At 53.0% G+C, this 19,881-nt stretch overlaps 10 protein-coding genes across 10 annotated transcripts; 7 read left to right on the top strand and 3 right to left on the bottom strand.

Moving 5' to 3' along the window:
- Positions 1–63: 63 nt before the first annotated feature.
- Positions 64–1,775, top strand: SAICODRAFT_62912 (MFS nicotinic acid transporter-like protein Tna1; the record flags this gene model as incomplete). Its single annotated transcript, XM_019169954.1, has 5 exons — positions 64–267; positions 324–598; positions 651–808; positions 870–1,180; positions 1,245–1,775. 5 exons carry the CDS (start codon positions 64–66, stop codon positions 1,773–1,775), a joined length of 1,479 nt encoding a protein of 492 aa, XP_019020842.1.
- Positions 1,776–1,843: 68 nt separating this feature from the next.
- On the top strand, positions 1,844–2,440 carry SAICODRAFT_68274 (uncharacterized protein). The gene has a single exon (XM_019170372.1). The coding sequence runs from the start codon at positions 1,860–1,862 to the stop codon at positions 2,118–2,120; it is 261 nt and encodes an 86-aa protein (XP_019020843.1). The 5' UTR covers positions 1,844–1,859; the 3' UTR covers positions 2,121–2,440.
- A 76-nt stretch (positions 2,441–2,516) lies between these two features.
- Positions 2,517–4,426, top strand: SAICODRAFT_10611 (uncharacterized protein; the record flags this gene model as incomplete). Its single annotated transcript, XM_019165275.1, has 2 exons — positions 2,517–3,083; positions 3,140–4,426. 2 exons carry the CDS (start codon positions 2,517–2,519, stop codon positions 4,424–4,426), a joined length of 1,854 nt encoding a protein of 617 aa, XP_019020844.1.
- Positions 4,427–5,139: 713 nt separating this feature from the next.
- On the top strand, positions 5,140–6,898 carry SAICODRAFT_68276 (uncharacterized protein; the record flags this gene model as incomplete). Its single annotated transcript, XM_019170373.1, has 4 exons — positions 5,140–5,264; positions 5,332–5,723; positions 5,783–6,104; positions 6,156–6,898. The coding sequence occupies 4 exons, from the start codon at positions 5,140–5,142 to the stop codon at positions 6,853–6,855; spliced, it is 1,539 nt and encodes a 512-aa protein (XP_019020845.1). The 3' UTR covers positions 6,856–6,898.
- A 67-nt stretch (positions 6,899–6,965) lies between these two features.
- SAICODRAFT_86211 (uncharacterized protein) lies at positions 6,966–8,310 on the top strand. The gene is made up of 3 exons (XM_019171427.1): positions 6,966–7,381; positions 7,441–7,721; positions 7,774–8,310. Exons 1-3 carry the CDS (start codon positions 7,110–7,112, stop codon positions 8,241–8,243), a joined length of 1,023 nt encoding a protein of 340 aa, XP_019020846.1. The 5' UTR covers positions 6,966–7,109; the 3' UTR covers positions 8,244–8,310.
- Positions 8,311–9,415: 1,105 nt separating this feature from the next.
- Positions 9,416–11,250, top strand: SAICODRAFT_62816 (di/tri peptide transporter 2; the record flags this gene model as incomplete). The annotated part of the gene is made up of 2 exons (XM_019169947.1): positions 9,416–9,688; positions 9,745–11,250. 2 exons carry the CDS (start codon positions 9,416–9,418, stop codon positions 11,248–11,250), a joined length of 1,779 nt encoding a protein of 592 aa, XP_019020847.1.
- A 1,120-nt stretch (positions 11,251–12,370) lies between these two features.
- SAICODRAFT_193247 (uncharacterized protein) lies at positions 12,371–13,587 on the bottom strand. The gene is made up of 3 exons (XM_019166077.1): positions 13,448–13,587; positions 13,213–13,348; positions 12,371–13,129 (listed from the first exon to the last, which is right to left on the bottom strand). Exon 3 carries the CDS (start codon positions 13,127–13,129, stop codon positions 12,548–12,550), a length of 582 nt encoding a protein of 193 aa, XP_019020848.1. The 5' UTR covers positions 13,213–13,348; positions 13,448–13,587; the 3' UTR covers positions 12,371–12,547.
- Positions 13,588–13,595: 8 nt separating this feature from the next.
- On the bottom strand, positions 13,596–15,801 carry SAICODRAFT_28209 (uncharacterized protein; the record flags this gene model as incomplete). Its single annotated transcript, XM_019167102.1, has 7 exons — positions 13,596–13,644; positions 13,694–13,786; positions 13,840–13,910; positions 13,961–14,048; positions 14,104–14,303; positions 14,360–15,601; positions 15,670–15,801. The coding sequence occupies 7 exons, from the start codon at positions 15,799–15,801 to the stop codon at positions 13,596–13,598; spliced, it is 1,875 nt and encodes a 624-aa protein (XP_019020849.1).
- Positions 15,802–17,227: 1,426 nt separating this feature from the next.
- On the bottom strand, positions 17,228–18,665 carry SAICODRAFT_10617 (SNF5-domain-containing protein; the record flags this gene model as incomplete). Its single annotated transcript, XM_019165276.1, has 3 exons — positions 17,228–18,081; positions 18,137–18,526; positions 18,593–18,665. 3 exons carry the CDS (start codon positions 18,663–18,665, stop codon positions 17,228–17,230), a joined length of 1,317 nt encoding a protein of 438 aa, XP_019020850.1.
- Positions 18,666–18,828: 163 nt separating this feature from the next.
- On the top strand, positions 18,829–19,394 carry SAICODRAFT_193379 (uncharacterized protein). Its single transcript, XM_019166078.1, has one exon. The coding sequence runs from the start codon at positions 18,891–18,893 to the stop codon at positions 19,236–19,238; it is 348 nt and encodes a 115-aa protein (XP_019020851.1). The 5' UTR covers positions 18,829–18,890; the 3' UTR covers positions 19,239–19,394.
- The last annotated feature ends 487 nt before the right edge of the window (positions 19,395–19,881 follow it).

A 19,881-nucleotide genomic window follows, 5' to 3' on the forward strand; every position in this document is an offset into this window, starting at 1 on the left:
CCGCAATATAAGATCGGGGCTGCTCCTCCATTGCAATTGGTGCAAGCAAGGACAATCAGGATCATGGCAGATATCGAAAAGATTCACGTACAACATCTTGAGGGTGTGGTCGATGCTGAGAGTAGCCGCGATGGAGGCTCGTTCGTCGCGTTGGATCCGGCGACGGAGCGGGCGTTGGTGAGGAAGATTGATATCAGGTTGATTCCGTATCTGTCGTTTCTTTACCTTCTCTCCTTCCTCGACCGTGCCAACATTGGAAACGCAAAGGTGAGCATTCTTTCCTCCCGTTTGACCGATTGTTGTCGTTGCTGACTGGAGGATAGATCGAAGGACTCGCGGTTGATTTGAAGATGAGCGACCAGCAATATCTCTGGACTTTGACGATCTTTTTCTTTCCTTATGCATTGTTCGAGGTTCCCTCCAACATTCTTCTCAAGAGACTTCGTCCGTCACTCTGGATTCCGGGGATTATCCTTGCTTGGGGTACCTGTATGACGCTCATGGGATTGGTTCACAACTTTCAGGGATTGATGATTGCGAGGTTCTTTTTGGGGTTGGCGGAAGCGGGATTGTTCCCGGGGTGTATGTTTTACTTGAGGTTTGTCACGTTCCTCTCGTCTTCCTGGGCGTCGAGACTGATGATATGATAGTTGCTGGTACCGAAAACGCGAATTCGGTATTCGTGCCGCCATTTTCTTCAGTGCGGCGACGATGAGTGGTGCATTCGGTGGATTGTTGGCCGCTGGTATCGCCAAACTCGACGGCACCGCCGGAAAGCCCGGCTGGGCCTGGATCTTCATCCTCGAAGGTACATCCCCCCTCTCTCCCTCCTCCTCCTCTCTCATTCACCATGCTGACGTTCTGCGTAGGTCTCTTCACCGTAGCAGCCGGCGTCGTCTCCTTCTTCATCGTCCCCGACTTCCCCGACACCGCAACCTTCCTCACCGAAACCGAGCGCCAACAAACCATCGCCCGCCTCCAATCCGACGCACAGTTGTCAGCCGGAACCCAGGAGCACTTTAGGTTCCGGACGTTTTGGACGGCTGTCACGGATTGGAAGGCAGGGTTTGGGATGTTGATTTATATGGGGGTTTGTGGGCCGTTGTATGCGTTTTCGTTGTTTTTGCCGAGTATTATTAAGGAGTTGGGGTTTACGAGTACGAAGGCGCAGTTGTTGTCGGTTCGTTCTTCCCCCTCTTCCTCTCATCTTCGAGCAGCATGAGCTAACCAGAGCAAAATTGTAGGTCCCTCCATACTGTCTCGGCTGTATCGTCACCCTTTGTGTTGGATTCCTCGCAGACCGGAGCGGTCGTCGCGGTATCTTCAACGTCGGCTGTTCCGCCCTCGCGATTGTCGGATACACGATGAACGTTATCCCCGCCTCCGGTCCCTACGTCCGCTACGGCGGTACCTTCCTCGCGGCAGCGGGTGTCTACCCATGTATCGCCAATACAATCTCCTGGATCTCGAACAACGTCGAAGGCACCTACCGTCGCGGAATCATCATGGCCCTCTCCATCTCCTGGGGAAACATCAACGGCGCCGTCTCCTCAAACATCTACAGAGCGAGAGATGCGCCGCATTATACACTTGGGCATGCGGTTGTTTTGGGGTATCTGTGTTGTTGCTTTTTCGGGAGTATGGCGTTTATGGCGTTGTTGAAGAAGGAGAATGAGAGGAGGGATAGGGGGGAGAGGGATTATTTGGCGAATGTGGGGGAGGCGGAGAGGGTTGAGTTGGGGGATAGGCATCCGTCGTTTAGGTATACTTTGTAAGCTCAGCTGCTGGTCGGTATGGTATCGGTATTAGGTATTTTTGGGGTGTTGGTGTACGATATACAAATGAGGAAATTTCACATTATGGTCAATTTCGAGAACTCCCAGCTGGTCTCTATTAGAACACCCTTGACCTCCGTTCTCCCTCTCTCAAAATCGACAACCTTAAGCTTCAAGATAACCATGGCCAAGAACAAGCCCAACATCAACAAGCAGTCCAAGACTGGTCCCAACAAGCGACTACCGAACAAACCGCCTCGGTTCGCCCAAAACATTTCCTATCTATCTATCTGTTCAAGACGAGATACCGCTCCTGCTCGTTCTCAGGGTGACTTTTTCTTCTGACACGTCGAGTCGACATCCACATCGCGGGTAACATAACCCGTGGGAACGGCAATGACTTCCTCATACTCCGCGGCCGTAGCAGCGATACACACCCCTCGGATGCATATGTCATGAAAGGATGCTGTGGAACGAGGAAGGATTCGAAACGTTCGACGGATCGGTCGAGTCGAGACCCTTGATTGAGTCACGCAATTGCCAAGCTTAAAGCCTTTCAACTTGCAAAACGGGTCATCTGACACGTCTCGGATACCGCCAATTGGGGCGCGTCATCACACTTGCAACCTCCTCTTTCGAGCACTCCTAAGGCTTATCCTTTTTTTTTTTACTCGTCGGCATCATGTCGGCAGATGCACCTCAAAATCTGCCCCGGTCCTCCCCCATCTGCCCCACTCACCAATGTGCGGCATCCTCTTCCGCCTCTACCGTCATGACAACAACAAATCGGAATCCGTAGATCAGCTTTACCCCCTCGTCAAAGCCCGCGGACCCGATGTCTTCGCTATACATACCGTACAGCACGGTGAATGGGTGTTGGAGTTCACGTCGAGCGTACTACATCTGAGAGGAAGCGATGGACCGACAGCGCAGCCGTTGAGGAGTGGGAGTGGGGATGTGCTGTGTTGGAATGGAGAAGCTTACCGTGGCCTCCCTACTGCTGACCTCGCTGAGCCAGCCACAAACGACGGTGCGCTTCTCCTCTCGACGCTGAGCGCCCACGAGAAAGATGTCGCGGGGGTCATGGGTGCAGTGAGGGGTGAGTGGGCGATGGTCTATTACGAGAAAGAGGCGGGTAGAGTGTGGATCGGACGCGATTGTCTGGGAAGGCGATCGTTATTGGTGAGGAGGGAAGGTGCGGGTGGGTTTGCGCTGAGTAGTGTTAGTGATGGAGGAAGGGAGTGGGAGGAGGTGAAGGCTGATGGGTTGTATTGCATCGACCTTGACGATCTTCCGGCTTCTGGTGATGTATGTTGTTGACCTTTTAGGCCGTGATGAATTGTGACGCTGACTCACGATCATAGATTCCTCTGACTCGCATACCCTTCCTCCCCCAACAACCCCAAACACCCTCCTCCCCTACCGCGAGCATGACCCTTCCCTACCCACCCCTCAACGCAACCCCCCCATCCCCCAACGACGACGTCGATGCCGACGAGCTCGATAAGCACACCTCTGCCCTCCACGAAGCCCTCATCCGCTCACTCCAGACCCGAACACAGACAATCCCGGCCCTGAGCCTTCACCCCGATTCCTCCTCCTCTTCCGGTGGCCCTTCGGATCACCCACGGATAGCCGTCCTGTTCTCCGGGGGCCTGGATTGTGCAGTCCTAGCACGACTCTTGGACAATGTCCTGCCACAGGGAGAGCCCGTTGATCTGGTCAACGTCGCGTTCGAGAATCCGCGGAGTATCCAGAACGCCAAAAATGAAAAACTCGGCGCCGCGAAACGGGCAGCGAAACTCAAACTCAAAATGAACGGCACTGTCGAATCGTCGTTGGAGAAGAAGGTGGAGGAGAAGGTGGAGGAGAAGGTGGAGGTGGAGGATGAGGATGAGGATTGGTATGCCCACTGTCCGGATCGCATAACTGGTCTCCAAGGGTGGCGGGAATTACTCTCTGTCACAGACTACAGGCGACCTTACCGCTTCGTCGAAGTCAATGTCCCGTACGCTGAGGCTATGTCGCACAAACCACGAATCGTGGATCTCATATGGCCGAACGACACGGTAATGGACGTATCGATCGGGATGGCGTTCTACTTCGCTGCCCGTGCCCATGGTCGCCTAAGGGTGTCGAATACGGATGGGATGGAGGTGGTACAGGAAGAAGAGTATGACTCCCAAGCCCGAGTTTTCCTGAGTGGGTTGGGCGCGGATGAGTTATTTGGCGGCTACTCGCGACATGGGAACGCGTATCGCACCAATGGATGGGCAGGGTTAGTTGAGGAGCTCAAGTTGGATTTAGCACGGTTACCGACGCGGAATTTGGGGAGGGATGATAGAGTCATCGCTCATTGGTCACGGGAGGCACGGTATCCCTTCCTCGACGAGGAGGTGGTTTCGTTGGCGTGTAGCTTGCCAGCGCATATCAAGCTCTGTCCCCCACCGCCTGCAGCTGGAAAAGAGACGGATGGGAGTGGGGAGGTGGTGGCAGGGGAGAAAGAGTTGTTGAGGAGGGTCGCGAGGAGGGTGGGGTTGGTGAAGAGTGGGGGGGAGAAGAAGAGGGCTGTACAGTTTGGGAGTAGGACTGCGAGGATGGAGGTTGAGGAGGTTAAGGGGAGGGGGATGGGAGCGGTTAAGGTTAGATAGCTGGTTATATAGATGGGGTGGTGGCATAAAGCTGTAGGAGTGAGTGAGCTCGTTGAGGGACCTAGCGATGGGCGGTCTATTACGTCCATGAGACTCGCAAGAGAAAGAAAAGCGCAAATCATCCTCATTCAAAGCAACCAACTCTTCTCCGTTACATCATGGCTGTATCCGCTGCCCAACCGCGCATCCAGGCTGCAGCTACCCGATAACCCGCAACACCCTCTCCAATATCACCGCGAACCTCCAAAACGACCAGCATACATCCCCAATGGCAGCTGCTGCACCACGGCATGGAGATCTAATCACATTCGACGACGATGACGACGCAGAAGCAGAAGCAGAAGTCGTGGACGAGAAAGCAGCAGTAGCGGCTGGTGTTCATGGTGACCATATCGATCCAACGTCGCCGAAGGTCGCAGTGGCAGAAGCGTATGTCATTGGTTATCAATCTTGATTTGATGCTGATGGACCATAGGACGTTGGCGCACATGAGCATCGAAACGAGCACAGAAACACCCTTCCCGCAGATAAGCGCCATGAAACCGACGATTAAGCTCGAGCGGTTGGCGCCGTCGCCAAGTCCGGGTGGTACGCCAAACGAAGGCGAGGACAGTTCGGCGACACAGGAGATTACGAACATGTTGGATTCGCTGGATACGCTCGATATTGCCGGCGCGAAAGGAAAGACACACAAAGAACACGGAGAGCTGGCTATGGAACCGCCGGCACCTGACGCGCGGAAACCGACACCGGAACCGGAAGTGGGGTTTGATTTTGGGAGGTTTTTGGAGATGTTGCGACATCGTTCCGCCGATCCCGTTGCTCGATACATGAAATCGTACGTCACTCCTCCTCTCGCCTCTGCTCCTCCTCCAGGAAAATGTGACTGATGAGGTGTCCGACAGTTTTTTGTCCGAGTTCGCGAAAAAGCAATGGCGAGTCGAGGAGCAGGTGAGGATTATTCAAGAATTCCTCGATTTCATACACGAGAAGATGAGTGCGCCAGGGACACCCTGGGCCAACGTCTCAGACGCGGAGTTCGCCAACGCAAGAGAAGGAATGGAGAAGCTCGTGATGAACCGGCTGTACGCTCTGACGTTCTCGCCGCTGGTGATCGAGAAGCGGAAGAAAGAGCAAGGGAGGGAAAAGGGGGTGAGAGAGACAGGGCATGAAGAGGATGTGGAAAGGGATGAGCAATTGGAGATGAAGATGAGGGTGTATGCGTGGGTGAGGGAGGAACATTTGGATATCCCGTGTACACCGATGAACGAGACGTTCCTTAAGTTGGCTGGTGAAGGTACGTTTCCCCCCCCTCCTCCCCCTCCTCTTCTCGAGCTAATCGTGCGAGGACAACAGAGCTGTGCAAGATCAACTCATACAGAGCACCGAGGGATAAATTGATCTGTATCCTTAACTGCTCAAAAGTCATCTTCGGCCTCCTCCGCCACGCCTCCATCACCGAATCCGCAGACTCCTTCCTCCCATTTCTCATCCTCGTCATCCTACGCTCGCGTCCCGCGCACCTTATCTCGAACCTGATGTTTGTGCAAAGATTTAGGGGGGAGGGTGGGTTAGGAGGGGAGGGTGGTTATTACTTGAGCAGTTTGGGGGGAGCAGTTGGGTTTTTGGAGGGGATTGGGAGGGGGGATTTAACGGTGAGCGATGAAGAATTTGAGCGGTAAGTCATTGGTACATAAGCAGAGGCATTGACTGATGGATTGGTGGATAGGAATGTTGAGAATGCGATTTCGACGATAGCGGAAGAGGATGCACACCTCGCGGCTACTGCTTCACCATCAGAACCCTCGACCCCACCTCCAGTCACTACACCACCACCAGACGAAACCGAAACTGAAATCGAAGCCCCGGTAGTAGTGACCACACCCCGGCCATTACTTGCACCAACACGCGAGATATTATCAAAGTCCTCTAACGCGATCAAAACGATATCAAAACCTTTGAGTGGGATTGGGAGCAGGTTTTGGAGTACGGCGGCGGCGGTGAGTGACAGTGTGCGCGGGGGCGGACAAGTTACGGAAGATGAAGGGGAGGTGGTGGAGGATAAGGTGAGAGGAGGGACGGGGTTGGATGAGGGGGAGGAGAGGGGGGCGAGGGTTGGCAGACGGGGGTCAAGGCCAGGAGAGGATGAGGGTGAGGGTGGGGATGGACCGCCATTACCGGCTCGACGGTCGACACTTTCGACTCAAGTGACGCCGTTCACCGGCCTACCACCCGACCTCACCGCCGAATCCGCCTCAATGGAGACTTACGAAGCCGAACGTCGGGCTCGGGAGGAACATGCGGAGACAGTTGAGACGTTAGCTCAGATGTTTCCGGGTGTGGAGAGGGAGGTTGTCGAGGTTGTTGTTATTGAGAAGGCTGGGAGGGTTGGAAGTTGTGTTGATGTGTTGTTGGAGATGGGGGGATGAATACCTAGTTAAGCATATAGCATTGCGTATTGTTTTTCTCGAGTAGGTTCTTTCATGGTTGCCGGATTGGGTAGGTCGACGTTACACCCTGTGCCGCCTACGGACGTCGTGCTGCCGCCAAAACCGCGCACGGTCCAAGTGATCGCCAACCGAAACTTCCCCAGTTACACGAAATAAAGACCCCCACCACTGCAGCCATCCGGACAAATCCCTCGCTTTCAAACGCTTAGGCTTTAGATGGATCAGGATAAGCAATGGCTTTACGTCTCTCTTCTGCGCTATTTACCCTCCTTCTCATCCTTGCTGCTGTCTACTTGAAGAACGTCGTGTTGCACCTCACCACCAATCCTCTTTGGCAACAACATCCAGGAAAAGCGATGCATCCAAAGTTTCTGGCTAGTGTTTTGGTGGCGTCGGCGGCGGGAAGTGCGAGTGCGAGTGCGAGTGTTAATGCTGTGGAGGTTGGGAATGAGAGTGTGTTGAATGCGAATTTGACGAGGGATGTTGTGCCTATTCCTGTTCATAGGTGAGTCGAAGTCAGAGGGTGTGATTTGATGGGGTGTATGCTAATTGATGGGTGTGTAGTCACAACGACTACTGGCGCACGACGCCCCTCCTCTCCGCTCTCTCCTACGGCTTGACCTCCGTCGAAGCCGATGTCTGGCTCATTAACGGCACTCTCTTCGTCGGGCACGATCGTGGTGCATTGGATGTCGAGAAGACCTTCGCGAACTTGTATATCGACCCGCTCGTCCAGTTGTTGGAGAATATCAACCAGAATGCTGGAGAGTTTGAGGCGACGGGGTGGAATGGCGTTTTCTCGATGGATAACACTCGGTCGTTACAGCTTCTCGTTGATTTAAAGAGTATGTCTGCGAAGCTCGCATGCTAAAGTACATGCTGACTTCTCAAACATAGCTGATGGTCCGGAGACTTGGCCTTACGTCCTTCAAGCGCTTGAGCCTTTGCGTGAGCGCGGATGGTTGACGAACTACAACGGTTCTGCCGTCACGAATGGCGCTGTTACCGTCGTTGGAACAGGCAACACCCCCCTTCAGCAAGTCATCGCTCAGAACAGCACTCGCGACGCTTTCTTCGATGCCCCTCTTGCGTCCCTGAATGCGACGTTCACACCCGCGGTTTCACCGTTGGCAAGTACGAACTGGGCCAAGGCAGTAGGCTGGAACGGAATTCGCGATATCTCCCAGAAACAGCGCCACGCTATTCGCGATCAAGTCGCGACAGCCCACGCAGCCGGCTTGAAGGTCAGGTATTGGGGATACCCCAACTGGCCCGTCTGGGCACGCGATAACATCTGGAAGGTATTGGTCGAGGAGGGTGTCGATTGGTTGAATGTCGACGATTTGAGTGGTATCGCTGAGTTCTGAATCCAGAAGGAAAGGGTGGTTACGACGTGGGCGGGAGCGTGGGGGTGGGAGTGGGTACTGAGGTGGGTTTTGGGGTGGGTGGTGTGGGTTGGTGATGTATGTTTAGGACGGGTGTGAGCTTTTTTGCATGACTATTTGACTTACTGGTATGATTAGAGTGGTAGAAAAGACTATTGGTATGGTGATTTTTGTTTCGTGAGTGTTCCATAAGGTCACATTGGCAGCGCTCTACGTTTTCCGGGATCAAGGGAGTGGGATGCCCATGAACTTTTGCTCGCCGGTAGGGTTAGGCTTAGGGTTGCTACGGAGATCAAACGAATTTGGTCGTCACTTGCGAACAAGAGACGCGTCTTTTAACACTTTCGGGCACTTCAAGCTGTTTTGTTCTCTATCCAACATACCCGGAGGGTCTCGCACGCCAAGGCCGGTTTTCCACAAACGCAACCGCAGCCCCAAATAGAAAACAATCTTCTCCTGCAACCGTTGCAGTAGCCAGTTAAGGCGTTCACATTAGCAATGGATCCGGTTAAAGCAGCTTCATAGCGGAGGGGATAGCCGATCCGGTTTTACTTTAGGACTTTTAGGTGTTGTGGTTCGAAAGAGGAAGGTCGAGCAGGATGGGTTTGACGTCGACGTCGTTGAATGAGACTCACCTCCAGGAGCGTCCTGTTGATGGTGGTCGTCCAACCTGACGATGCTCTCTTGAATCTTCGGCGCCGGCGGAGAGGGCAAACAGACCAGCTACCGCACTTTCGGCCACGCGCGAGCTCAGTCACGACATCGACGTACGATCGCACTCGAATCGCGACAACACAGCTGTCTGTCTATTCGCAAGCACTAGGCGATACCTTCCTCCGGCCGCCTGAACCATCTGTCCAATGACATTCCATAGCCATACCCTCCTCGCTTGATTCTGCCTGCTCGTCCGAGACAGCCCACCCCCCGTCCGTGCACCAACCGCCGCCTAGTCCAAGAGGAGTAATCTCGAGTAGCAAGGCTACATGTCACTACAACGCACTAAATGGGCGGGCATGCCCTCCTTCGCAACCAACTTTCTCGCAAGGAAAGAGCGGAGAGCATACGCGTACAAGCCTATCGACGTTGAGATGACGAGTTCGGAGAGGACGCAGATTCCTGTTCAGCTTCATGAGATTGGGAGGGAGGAGGGCATTATGAGCGCGAATTTTGATATTGCTGGTGGATCAGTGCCGGTTTCTAAGGAGGGTGATCGTGACAAGGACGTGCATGGGGAGTTTGTGCGGAGTGCCAGTACGGTGGGGTCAGGATCAGTGGATGAACTCGAAGATGGGGAGGTCGAACCCACGGAAGAAGAGCTCAGTACACTGCGTCGAGTCTCCGATAACATTCCGTTGTCGGCGTGGTTCGTTGTCGTCGTCGAGCTGTGCGAGCGGTTCGCCTACTACGGCCTGAGCGGCCCCTTCCAGGTAGAGCTATTCTTACCCAGAGCAACATCCATGTGTGCTGATAAGAAGCTTTACAGAACTACATCCAGTTTCCTTACAACAACGGCGACCTCAAACAACCGGGTGCCATCGGTCTTGGCCAACAAGGCGCTACGGCCCTCTCCCAGTTCTTCCAGTTCTGGTGTTACGTGACCCCTATCCTCGGTGCCATCGTCGCGGACCAGTATATTGGAAAGTACAAGACCATCTCGCTCTTCTGTGCGTTTTACATGGTCGGACTGCTCGTTCTTGTCTGTACGTCAGTTCCGTCGGCTATCAGAGCAGGCTCGAGTCTGGGTGGCATCATCACGGCGATGATCGTAATTGGTCTGGGAACAGGTGGAATCAAGAGCAATGTCAGTCCGATGGTTGCGGAGCAGTATCGGCGTACCCGCAGAGTGGTCAAGACTCTGAAGAATGGTGAGAGGGTCATCGTCGATCCAGCCATCACGATCCAGAGGATTTTCATGGTCTTCTATTGGTGTATCAATGTTGGGTCGTTGAGTGCGATCGCGACGACGGAGCTAGAACATCACAAGGGATTTTGGCAGGCGTATTTGTTGCCGCTTTGCGTGTTCTTTATCGCCATCCTATTCTTGGTCATTGGAAAGCCGTATTACGTGACTCGACCACCGACTGGATCTGTCGTATTGAGAGCCTTCCAAGCTGGATGGATCGCGATCTGCAATGGAGGCAAGCTCGAGGCAGCGAAACCTTCTGTTCCGGCCGGACGCGGATTCGATAAGTGGAAGCAACTCTGGGATGACCAATTTATCGACGAACTCAAGCGCGCTCTTGTCGCCTGCCGAATCTTCATTGCGTATCCATTCTACTGGGTATGCTATGGTCAGATGACGAACAATCTCGTCTCTCAAGCTGCTACGATGCAAACCAACGGCGTTCCCAACGACTTGCTCCAGAACTTTGACCCTATCGCACTGATCATCTTCATCCCGATCTGCGATCAGTTCTTGTATCCGTTCTTGCGCAAGGTTGGGATCCCGTTCAAGCCCATCTCCAGAATCACGGTTGGTTTCTTCATGGCTGCACTGGCGATGGCATACGCCGCAATCATCCAACATGTCATCTACTCTTCCGGTCCAAACTACGAGTACCCTTCCGGCGCTTCCGTCCCAAACAACGTCAACGTATGGCTGCAGATCCCGGCATATGTCCTCATCGCCTTCTCCGAGATCTTCGCCTCAATCACTGGTCTCGAGTACGCCTTCACCAAAGCTCCGCCCTCGATGAAATCGTTCATCATGTCCATGTTTCTCCTCACCAACGCATTCGGTGCAGCAATCAACATCGGGTTATCGACAGTTGCCGTGGATCCGAAGTTGGTGTGGATGTATACGGGCATTTCGGCTGCGTGCGCAATCGCAGGTGCGGTGTTTTGGCTTTCCTTCAGGCACTATAACAAGATCGAAGATGAGATGAATGCGTTGGAGGGGAAGAGGGAGGGTGCTGTTGCTGTGGGCAAGGTCGAGCAGGTGCATCCTAGTACTGGGGCGGTGATGGACGTTGAGAGTGATAAGGTATAAATGAGATGAGGTGCTCGGCTTCTACATGTACACAACATCTACTATGATTTAACAGGTCCTGAAATCAACCGTGTCGCCTATTGCTGCAACGAAACGTGAATCATCTGACTGGCATGCACAAGGAAATCATTGTCACACACTTTTTATTGAGCTTCATCGTGGTTACAAATGACATGGTAAGTATCATCCTTGCTATTGACAATCTCGTTTCTTTCGCTTTCTCACGGTCGATGTAAGGGCGCCTTGTCCGGCACGCAATAAAAACCACCATGGCACGGTAACAATCCACGGGTTTGGTATGGACTTACGAATCTTCAAGGATTAGAGTAGAAATAGGTTTGCTAGAAACAACTCTGTATACTCTAACATTTCCTCTCTTCCCTGTGAAGCCGTACGACTATACAAACCTGCTCATTGCGAGTGATGTCTAGCTATAGCAGCTGCTGTGGCACAAATCATCGGTGGCACTCGCGGCCGGATCCGGAGTATCACCTCGCCATCTATTTCGAAAGCAGAAGGTTCATACTTATTCTCCGGATTGACAAGTCAAGAAAGCTTACTCGCAAACTTTGAACGTTTCTCGGTCCTTTTCGCAACTTCACGCGGTCGCAACGTTAACCTGCAACGTGAGAACGCGCACTTCGCCGCCGTGGTACACTGTACGTCAAGAATCGAGATCTGGTTATTATGATTCCCCGATGTGATGTTGCTTAAAGGAGCGAAGAATAGCAGGAACAGCTGTTAGCCATGCGGAGCGGATGTCGCACGTTCCCGGGCACGGCCTGAGCTTGTGCACGTACACATCATCAGAAACTCAGGCGGGACTCGAGGAAGCACAAAAAGCCGAGCAAGTTGTGAGCATCTGCATCAGTGCGAACGAACGTTTTTCAACAACATGTATATTCAGCAGCGAACTAGTCACACTCACAATTCCAAGGACAATCACCATCACGACCACAAGATAAGAGGAAGCACATCAGTTCACGGAAGGAATCACGAGTGACACCGGTTCAACAGCACAGGAAGTCGTGTTCATGTCACCCTCTCCGAAGAGACAGCAACATTCCCCACGAAGAAGGGAAGAGAAGAAGCAGAGCATGGCTCGTCGAATGACAAGACGCAGAGGCTCTGAGTTGTTTTGGAGGAGTGTATTGATGCCTTCCAAGAACCGGCAAAGACCTAACTAAGCAAATCCCCAAAAAACTCCAATCCACAATACCCGCGACTAGGCGTACCTAGACAATCCAACTAACAAAGTATCGACATCATTTTACCCATGAGTTCAAAAGCGATACGCTTAGAACTTCATGAGGTGAGGGCGGTCACCCTTGTTGAGGGAGAAGGAAGAAGCGAGGTAAGACTTCAAGTTGGAGGTCTTGTTGACGGCCTCGAGGATAGCCTTGTCGACGGCCTTCTGGTCGGCAACACGGGACTCGGAAACCTGCTTCTTGGCACCCTCACCGAAGAACTCGGCCTCAGTACCCTTCTTGGAAGCGGACTTCTTCTCGCGCTTGAAGTAAGCCTCGTCGAACTTGGCAACATCAACGGCGGAGACATCGACGGAGGTGGAGGTGGCGATGACGTAGGCAGCGTTGACGCGACGGAGGGGGACACCGTTGATCTTGAAGGGACCGGTGACGAGGAGGGTACCGTCGGCGAGGGTCTTCAAGAGGACGACACGCTTACCGCGGAAGCGGCCGGCGAGGAGGATGAGGACGGCACCAGCCTTCAAGGTGGAGCGGACCTTGGCGGGCCGGGCAGTCTTACGGGTAGCCTTGGCGGCGGAGATGTCCTCAGCCGGGTAGAACTTGGGGGCCTTGGAAGCCGCAATGTTGCGGGTCTGGCCGTTGTTGGCACCGCCGATCTGCTTGGAAGACATCTGACAAGATTGTTAGCAGAATTCGTGAGCAGACGAGAAAAGAACGGTCTCTATCTCATCTCTCGCTTTCTCCCTGTACACACCTTTTATTGAGAAGGAAAGCCGGGTTAGTCGCTGGGTCGTCAAATTCCGAACGTCTCGAAGTGCAAAGTCCTTTTGCTTGGTGTTGTGGCGCGGGGTGGCGAATGCACGCAGATTCGCAAGTCGCGCGCGTAAACCCTAAATGCAGTCGGTCATATTGTGCTGAACAGATTCCACATTGAAACCCATTATTACTAGGGTCGACGTAGGTGTAGGCCTCAAATAGCTTCTACCTACCTGTTCATGTTGGCGCAACTCCATCCTCCCCCGGATAATAACCAAATCGTTGGCCCACAGTCAACACAACATCTCCTGATCCTCAAGTACACATTCGATACATAGTTAAGACGATAGATAGATCATCAGAGTTGTGTTGTTGGGGTGCTTATAATCCCGAATCGTCTTCCGGAACGACCAATGGAGGGGTGTCGTAACTGAGAGAACGTTAGTCAAAGCGCACGAGAGATACGCCAAACTACTTACGCATCCCAAGCCAATGAATTCTGATACCATGAATCATCACCAAACGGTGTGATATTGAGAGTGCTCCGAATATCATCAGGACGTTCGAGGAATCTGGGTAACATGATCAGTACCGAGGAGGAGCGAGGAGATCAGAGGAGACATACTGCATTCCCAACCCAAGGGCGATATGCCATGCAATATGACAATGGAACATCCAACAGCCTGGATTGTCCGACTGTGGACGTCGTTAGCCACTGTCGATAACAGAATAAACACATCACATACCTTCCAAGCCAACAGCATATGCCCGAACGGAGGACACATAGCAGTATCACGACGCACTGGGTTCGTTCCACTTATAGATGCCGTTGCTCTGAAGAGGAGTTAGCCTTCCTGATAATTAGTTTGACCATGTATCAGTCACTCACTTATTGAATTGCGAGTCTGACTCCGAGAGAATGTAGAAGTCATGGCCGTGAAGATGCATCGGGTGAGCAATGCCTCCTGGAGCTTGGATAACGAAGTACACCCATTCGTCTCTTTGATACAATGGATATACATTGTATGAGGCGGGGAAGTCGAGGGGGGTACCGAACCACGCATGGTTCTCCACGATACCAAGTGATGGCTAGATAGAGATGACGGTTAGCACTGGTACTAACTAGAAGACAGCATAACACTCACGTTGCTAAAGTTAATCAACAATGAAGCCTCACCCGGGAGGGTTGTATTGGACACCGGGGTGATGGTTGACGGATCAGTGTACGCAGGGGCGTTGGATGGACTCGTAGTCGTGTTACTCGTGTTGGCCGGCTCGTTTTTGTTAATGTAGAAGAGCTCAGAACGTCCGGGACCGGACGTGTTCCAGTGACCCACAATCATGCCGTACAGGAAATCGGCGTCCAAGTCCACGGGCACTTCTTTGTAGAGGATGGGCTGCAGCTGACTGGCAGGTAGGTCGAGACAAGTCTCTTGGATATCCCATGCCGTGGTGACAGGCTCGACTACGGGTGCTCCGGCGTAACGTAGGATTCCACGGCCAGTTGTCATATAGTTCGTATTGAACGCACAACCACCGACGACAGCAGGCACGGCACGAATCCAGTAGTTGTCGACATCTTGGTTCGTTTCGAAGATAATTTCGTAGCGCTGACCTGGGGTAACGAAGATGTGGTCGACGACAATCGGTTTGATGGGGGTATAGTCAGTACTGACGATCGTGATGTTGTGGTTGTCGATGCTGAAGTAGACACTGTTTTCGCCCAACCCGCCGATGAGACTCATTTTATATTTCGTGTTCGGCACGACATCCACCTCTAAGTAACTGCCGGTGATGTTTCCCGTGTTGTTGTAAACGTTAGTCCCATTGAGCAACATATTGTCAGCGTTCTCCATTGCAACCACGAGACCGAATCCTCCGTTGGCAAGTTGACGGATGACCTTGAATGCCGATTCATGACGCCAGTCGGTAAACATCAATGGGCCAAGATCGCAGTCGTAGTTGCCAGACGTAGGTCCATAAATGGTAAGAGGGCCGGCGAGACCTTCGATGTACTGCATACTAAAGTGGGAATGGTACCATGATTGACCGTAGTGATCCGCCTTGAATCGGTAGGTGTAGTTGCCACCAGGAGGGATCGGTGCTTGAGTAACACCGGGAACTCCATCCATGTGGTTGGTGTTGAGCTGAGTCTGGGCATGGAAGTGAACTGCAGTACCGTTGTTTTCAAGGCAGTTGTTGATGTGAACCACAATCTCGTCTCCCCAGTTCGCCCAAATCATTGGCCCAGGCAAGGTGCCGTTGAAGGCAAGGGCTTGTCGAGGGACACCATCGGGAGCCAGGGTAATGTTGACGACGTCGAGCCAGTACTCACGAACGACTCCGTGCTCGGCGATTCCTCCACAGAATAGTAGTCGGTGTAGATGCTGTAGTTTCCCCAACACTAAGAAGCAGTCAGTTACAAGCGACGGGTGCTGCAGAGGACGAGGCTCACCGAGCGACTGCTGGGCGTGTTTTCGCAGAAGGAGCCAGATGACGCCTGTTTCTTCTTCAAAGGGAGGACACCGGCAACAGCCTGCCCCAGGAAGGCGACAAGCGCGATCAAAAGAAAGACGTGACGAGACATCTTCAGGATACCTGTGTCCGTAGCCAAGGGATTGTGGAGTAGGAGATCTCGAGGTGAGGTATGTGCTGGTCGTGCTCAGGGAATATTAACGACTGGCAGTCTCGAAACAGCAGCTGGCCAGCCCCATTATATATGAAGCATTCGTGTCGACATGCTGTTCTCAGACTTCGTTCCCTTTTCGGTACCATGAAAGGGTGCCCGAGGTGGTATACGGCGGGCAGTACCCATTTCATTCGCACGGCCTTACACTGCGCACACGCGCACAATCTTGAGGCCGAGTCACACCAGACATCTTGCACGAACTAGCCAGCAGAGGCAATATCGGCCGACACAGCTGCTAACTCCGTCCTTTGTTGGTGTTTCTGCACCGTCCGTTGACCTTGACCACGTAACACCGCATGCCGCGTATCCAAGTATGGTAACGCACGGCACTGACTTGCCCCGAGCCGTTGCTCATGCTCGCAGTGTCCAATGAAAGATATCGTTCACGGGTTAACCTTGCTTCCGGCGGCAGCTGCGTTCGTCAGTCAATCTATACCATTCCACCTCTTAAAATCTCTAAAAATAGAGTCGAGAGCCTTCACCACATGAACGACATGGGGTAATATCCGAGAGCCTCGTCATAATCGAGATTGTACAGCCGCCCTTACGACCCGCATGCCAAGGCCTGGTAATCATGATCCTCAGCCAAGCTTTGAGGCAGACGGATCGGAACCAAAGACAGATGTGTGTGTTGGCGAAAAGAAGCGACGTCAACTTCACCCCGAACTCCTTCGCACTCCGGATCACCCAACCTTGAGCTTCGTGCCATACTAACTAACTCTTAGCGAGCTCATCCCAGACTCAAGGCCATGCCGTCCACATGTTTGCAGATGCACCGGCCGGCTCGGCGCCTAGCCTGTCAAGCGCAATACGACCTCGCTTACGCAAAGAGCGATAGGTAAGGCAAAAGTACGGCTGAGGATTTTGAGCTGAGCGAGCGCAGGCGCGCGGGGTCGAGCCGTTGAAAGGTCGGAACTCCCGAATTCCCAGCAACTTTTAAGGTTTGTTGGGCACCTGCACCGAACATCTATGTTCGCCAAGGAATCTGTCAGGGTGAAACTGACTGCAGATGCGACAAGCTCGCACAAGGGTGACGATATATTGCGTTTATGCCTTGCGCTCGAGTTTTCACCGCGGGACGGTCCGGCCGCCTGCTTGCAGCTGTGAGGACACCGGGACCCGCGGTAAAATACGTCTTGAAGTGTTCCTTATATTGCTAGATATCAGGAGACTGGCAATGTCTACGTGTGGCCAGTCGAACCTGTCCCATATGGTTGCTTCTTCATTCCCGTCGGTATAATCATCTTCCGACCGCATTCATGCCGTTGAACCCAAATCCCGTATCGACCCCAACATGACGTATCACACCCCGAACTTCCAACTTCTATCGATACTCCCCTGAAAACATTCCCTGCCGCCACATCGGTAGCTTATGCTCCTTCGCCCAAAACAACCCACAGCTATTACACAAACTCTTCGCTCCACTAGGTCCCTTCCTCGCCGCCCAAGTCCCCGTTCCTCCAATTCCACAATGTTCACACCGCCACCTCAAACGCTCCATATCCGTCAGAATAACAGCGCCATTCGCCCCAGGTCCAGGCGTACGACCCGTGGGTGATGGTGAACGTTGGGTTCTTTCTCGTGCACCGCGACGACGTTCGGATTGTACTGGAGGTGGTGCACCGGAACCGAACCGGGCTGCTTCGCGGCGATTTCGCCGTACGACTCGATCGCGGTCTCCGTCGCGTTTTTCGACTTCTTCTCTTGACAGGACTTCGACTTTGGGTGCCCATAGTGCACCAAGACCGTCCTGATCCACACGTACACCGGCTTCTGCACCATAAGGTGCGTCGTTGTCGACCTCTGCTGGCAGACCTCCTTCACATGCCGTTTTCTTGAGTTGCAAGAGTTGTTCGTGTACAGCATGACAGATAGCACCAACCCACTCTCCAGTCACGCCAAGGTCCTCACAAATCCTCTTCGTCCATCCGTATACATCTCCATCTCCTGTTAGATCCCACTCGAACTTATCGGTGAACAGATGCCTCGAAAGATGAAGTGAGATGTCGACAATAGCGCGCAGGTCGGCTTCTGGAGGAAGATTTATTGATGCAAGAGGCGCGTATTCTTCGATTTGTGTGCGAATTTGCGTGGAGATTTGGGAGGCAAAGATAGCTGGAGGGATAGAGAGGTCGGCGCAAAGAATCATCGCAAAAGCATCGGGTGATATCAGTTCCTCTGTGCACACACTGTTAGCTTTCGTGAAGCGCGAAATCTTCGGATGAATGCATACCATTCATGTTCCACATAAACGTATCCTTGAACTTGAACTCCCCCAGATTCAGATCCAGTCGGATAGGGATTAAAACCTCGTCACCGCCCTCATCTGCAGCACCACGCACCTGCTCATCTGTTCTCTGCGGATGCCGTGTCCGTAAATTCTGCTTCTTCTGCACCAGAGTGTCCGACGGTGGGCCGGCTACAAACCCTCGATAGTCAACGTTATCTGCGTATGCTGCGGCTGCTTGTCCGCGTTGTGCTTGTGCGTTATTTGCGTTGTTTGAGTTGTTATCTGAGGTTTCGTAATCATCGTCGCGCTCGGCGTAATTGACGGTCGTGAGGGTTCTTCCGGATCGCGACGTGGTACCACCAGTACCTACTCTGGTCTCTCTGGTTTGCTGGACTATATGTGGAGTTTAACGCTCTGAACGATTGCAAGGTGCTGTCGCAACACAGTGACAACTCTTACCTGCTGGTGTGATCAACGACGTCGTACCCAATCGGATGCGCGACGGATATGAGGTGTACTGTGGTGCGGCCATTGTCGAGCGACTCTGCTTCTTCTCTGTGGAAACAGATCCTGGCCAGCAATGGGAATCGTTGGTTGTATGCTGTATGTCTGTTGTCGCGTCTCGGCCGCGACTGCAGGTTGAGCGCGTGGACGACAGCTGCGGCCGCGGCAGGACAGGGTAAGAAATCGATAAAGTCCCAAAAATATGGATTGATCAGATACCTAGAGCTAGAGCGACCTAATCTGAAAATGCTAGATGACGACCAGAACGCCCCTGATACAAGCCTGTAGCTATGCTAGACCCCGAGAAACAGCCGTCCGTATCTGTTCACGCGCCAACCTTCGATTTCACAATCATTTCTTGGCTTCGGAGACCTGCCCCATAGACTTCCTTTTCTCCTTCTTCATCTTCTTCGCCTCCGCTCCACTAGGTTTCTTCACCGGCGACTTGGGCTTCTGCTGCTCCTTTACCGGTGACTTCTTCTGTTGCTCCTTCTGTGCCTTGATCCTTTTTCTCTTTTCTGCAAGCTTCGCCTTCTTCTCCTTCTCCTTCTCAGCTTCTTCACCCAGCTGTGCAGGCAGCTTCTCAGGCGACTTCGATTGAGATTTTTGCTTCTTCGATGAGGGCTCATCCTGTTGCTTGGCTGGTGCAGATTGTGCCTCCTCACGCTTACGCTTCTCGCCCTTCGAGAACTTGGGTGCTTCCGTCCTAATAACATCACGCTCAGGCTTGGCCTTCGAGGATGTCGACGTGGGCGCAGAACTTGCTGAAGGCTTGGTAGTAGGTTTGGTCACAGAGACATTTGCGCCGCTGATCGTTCTTTCAGCCTTCTCCGCGCTCGACGCCTCCTCCCGGAGCCTTTGGACTTCAATATTAGCTGCTTTGAGCTCTCCCTTCACAATATGAGGGCTTCTGCCTAGCTTCCACAGCTCCTGCCGCCATTGCGCTGTAGCCAGTGTTCCAACCCCCAGCTTAGCAGCAATTTTGTCCTGTGCTTTAACTTCCTTTTCAAGTTTTTTGGCTTGGGCAATCGCGACTTCGAGGGGAGTCTTCTCTTGCGCGGGCTTGCGTTTCTTTTTGGGCGGCTCGGCAGATTCCTTCTCTTGGAGAGCCTTCGTGTCAGCGACCCCGCTCGGGGCTTTCTCCGTGGGAGCACCTTCGCTCGACGAAGAGTCCGCAGAGGACGCTTTACGCTTTTTCGAAGAAGGTAAAGGCGCATTAGGAAGGCTGTATTCCTTCCGGGCGG

Source organism: Saitoella complicata (assembly GCF_001661265.1).
Source record: "Saitoella complicata NRRL Y-17804 unplaced genomic scaffold SAICOscaffold_32, whole genome shotgun sequence".
NCBI classification, from domain to species: Eukaryota; Fungi; Ascomycota; class Saitoellomycetes; order Saitoellales; family Saitoellaceae; genus Saitoella; species Saitoella complicata.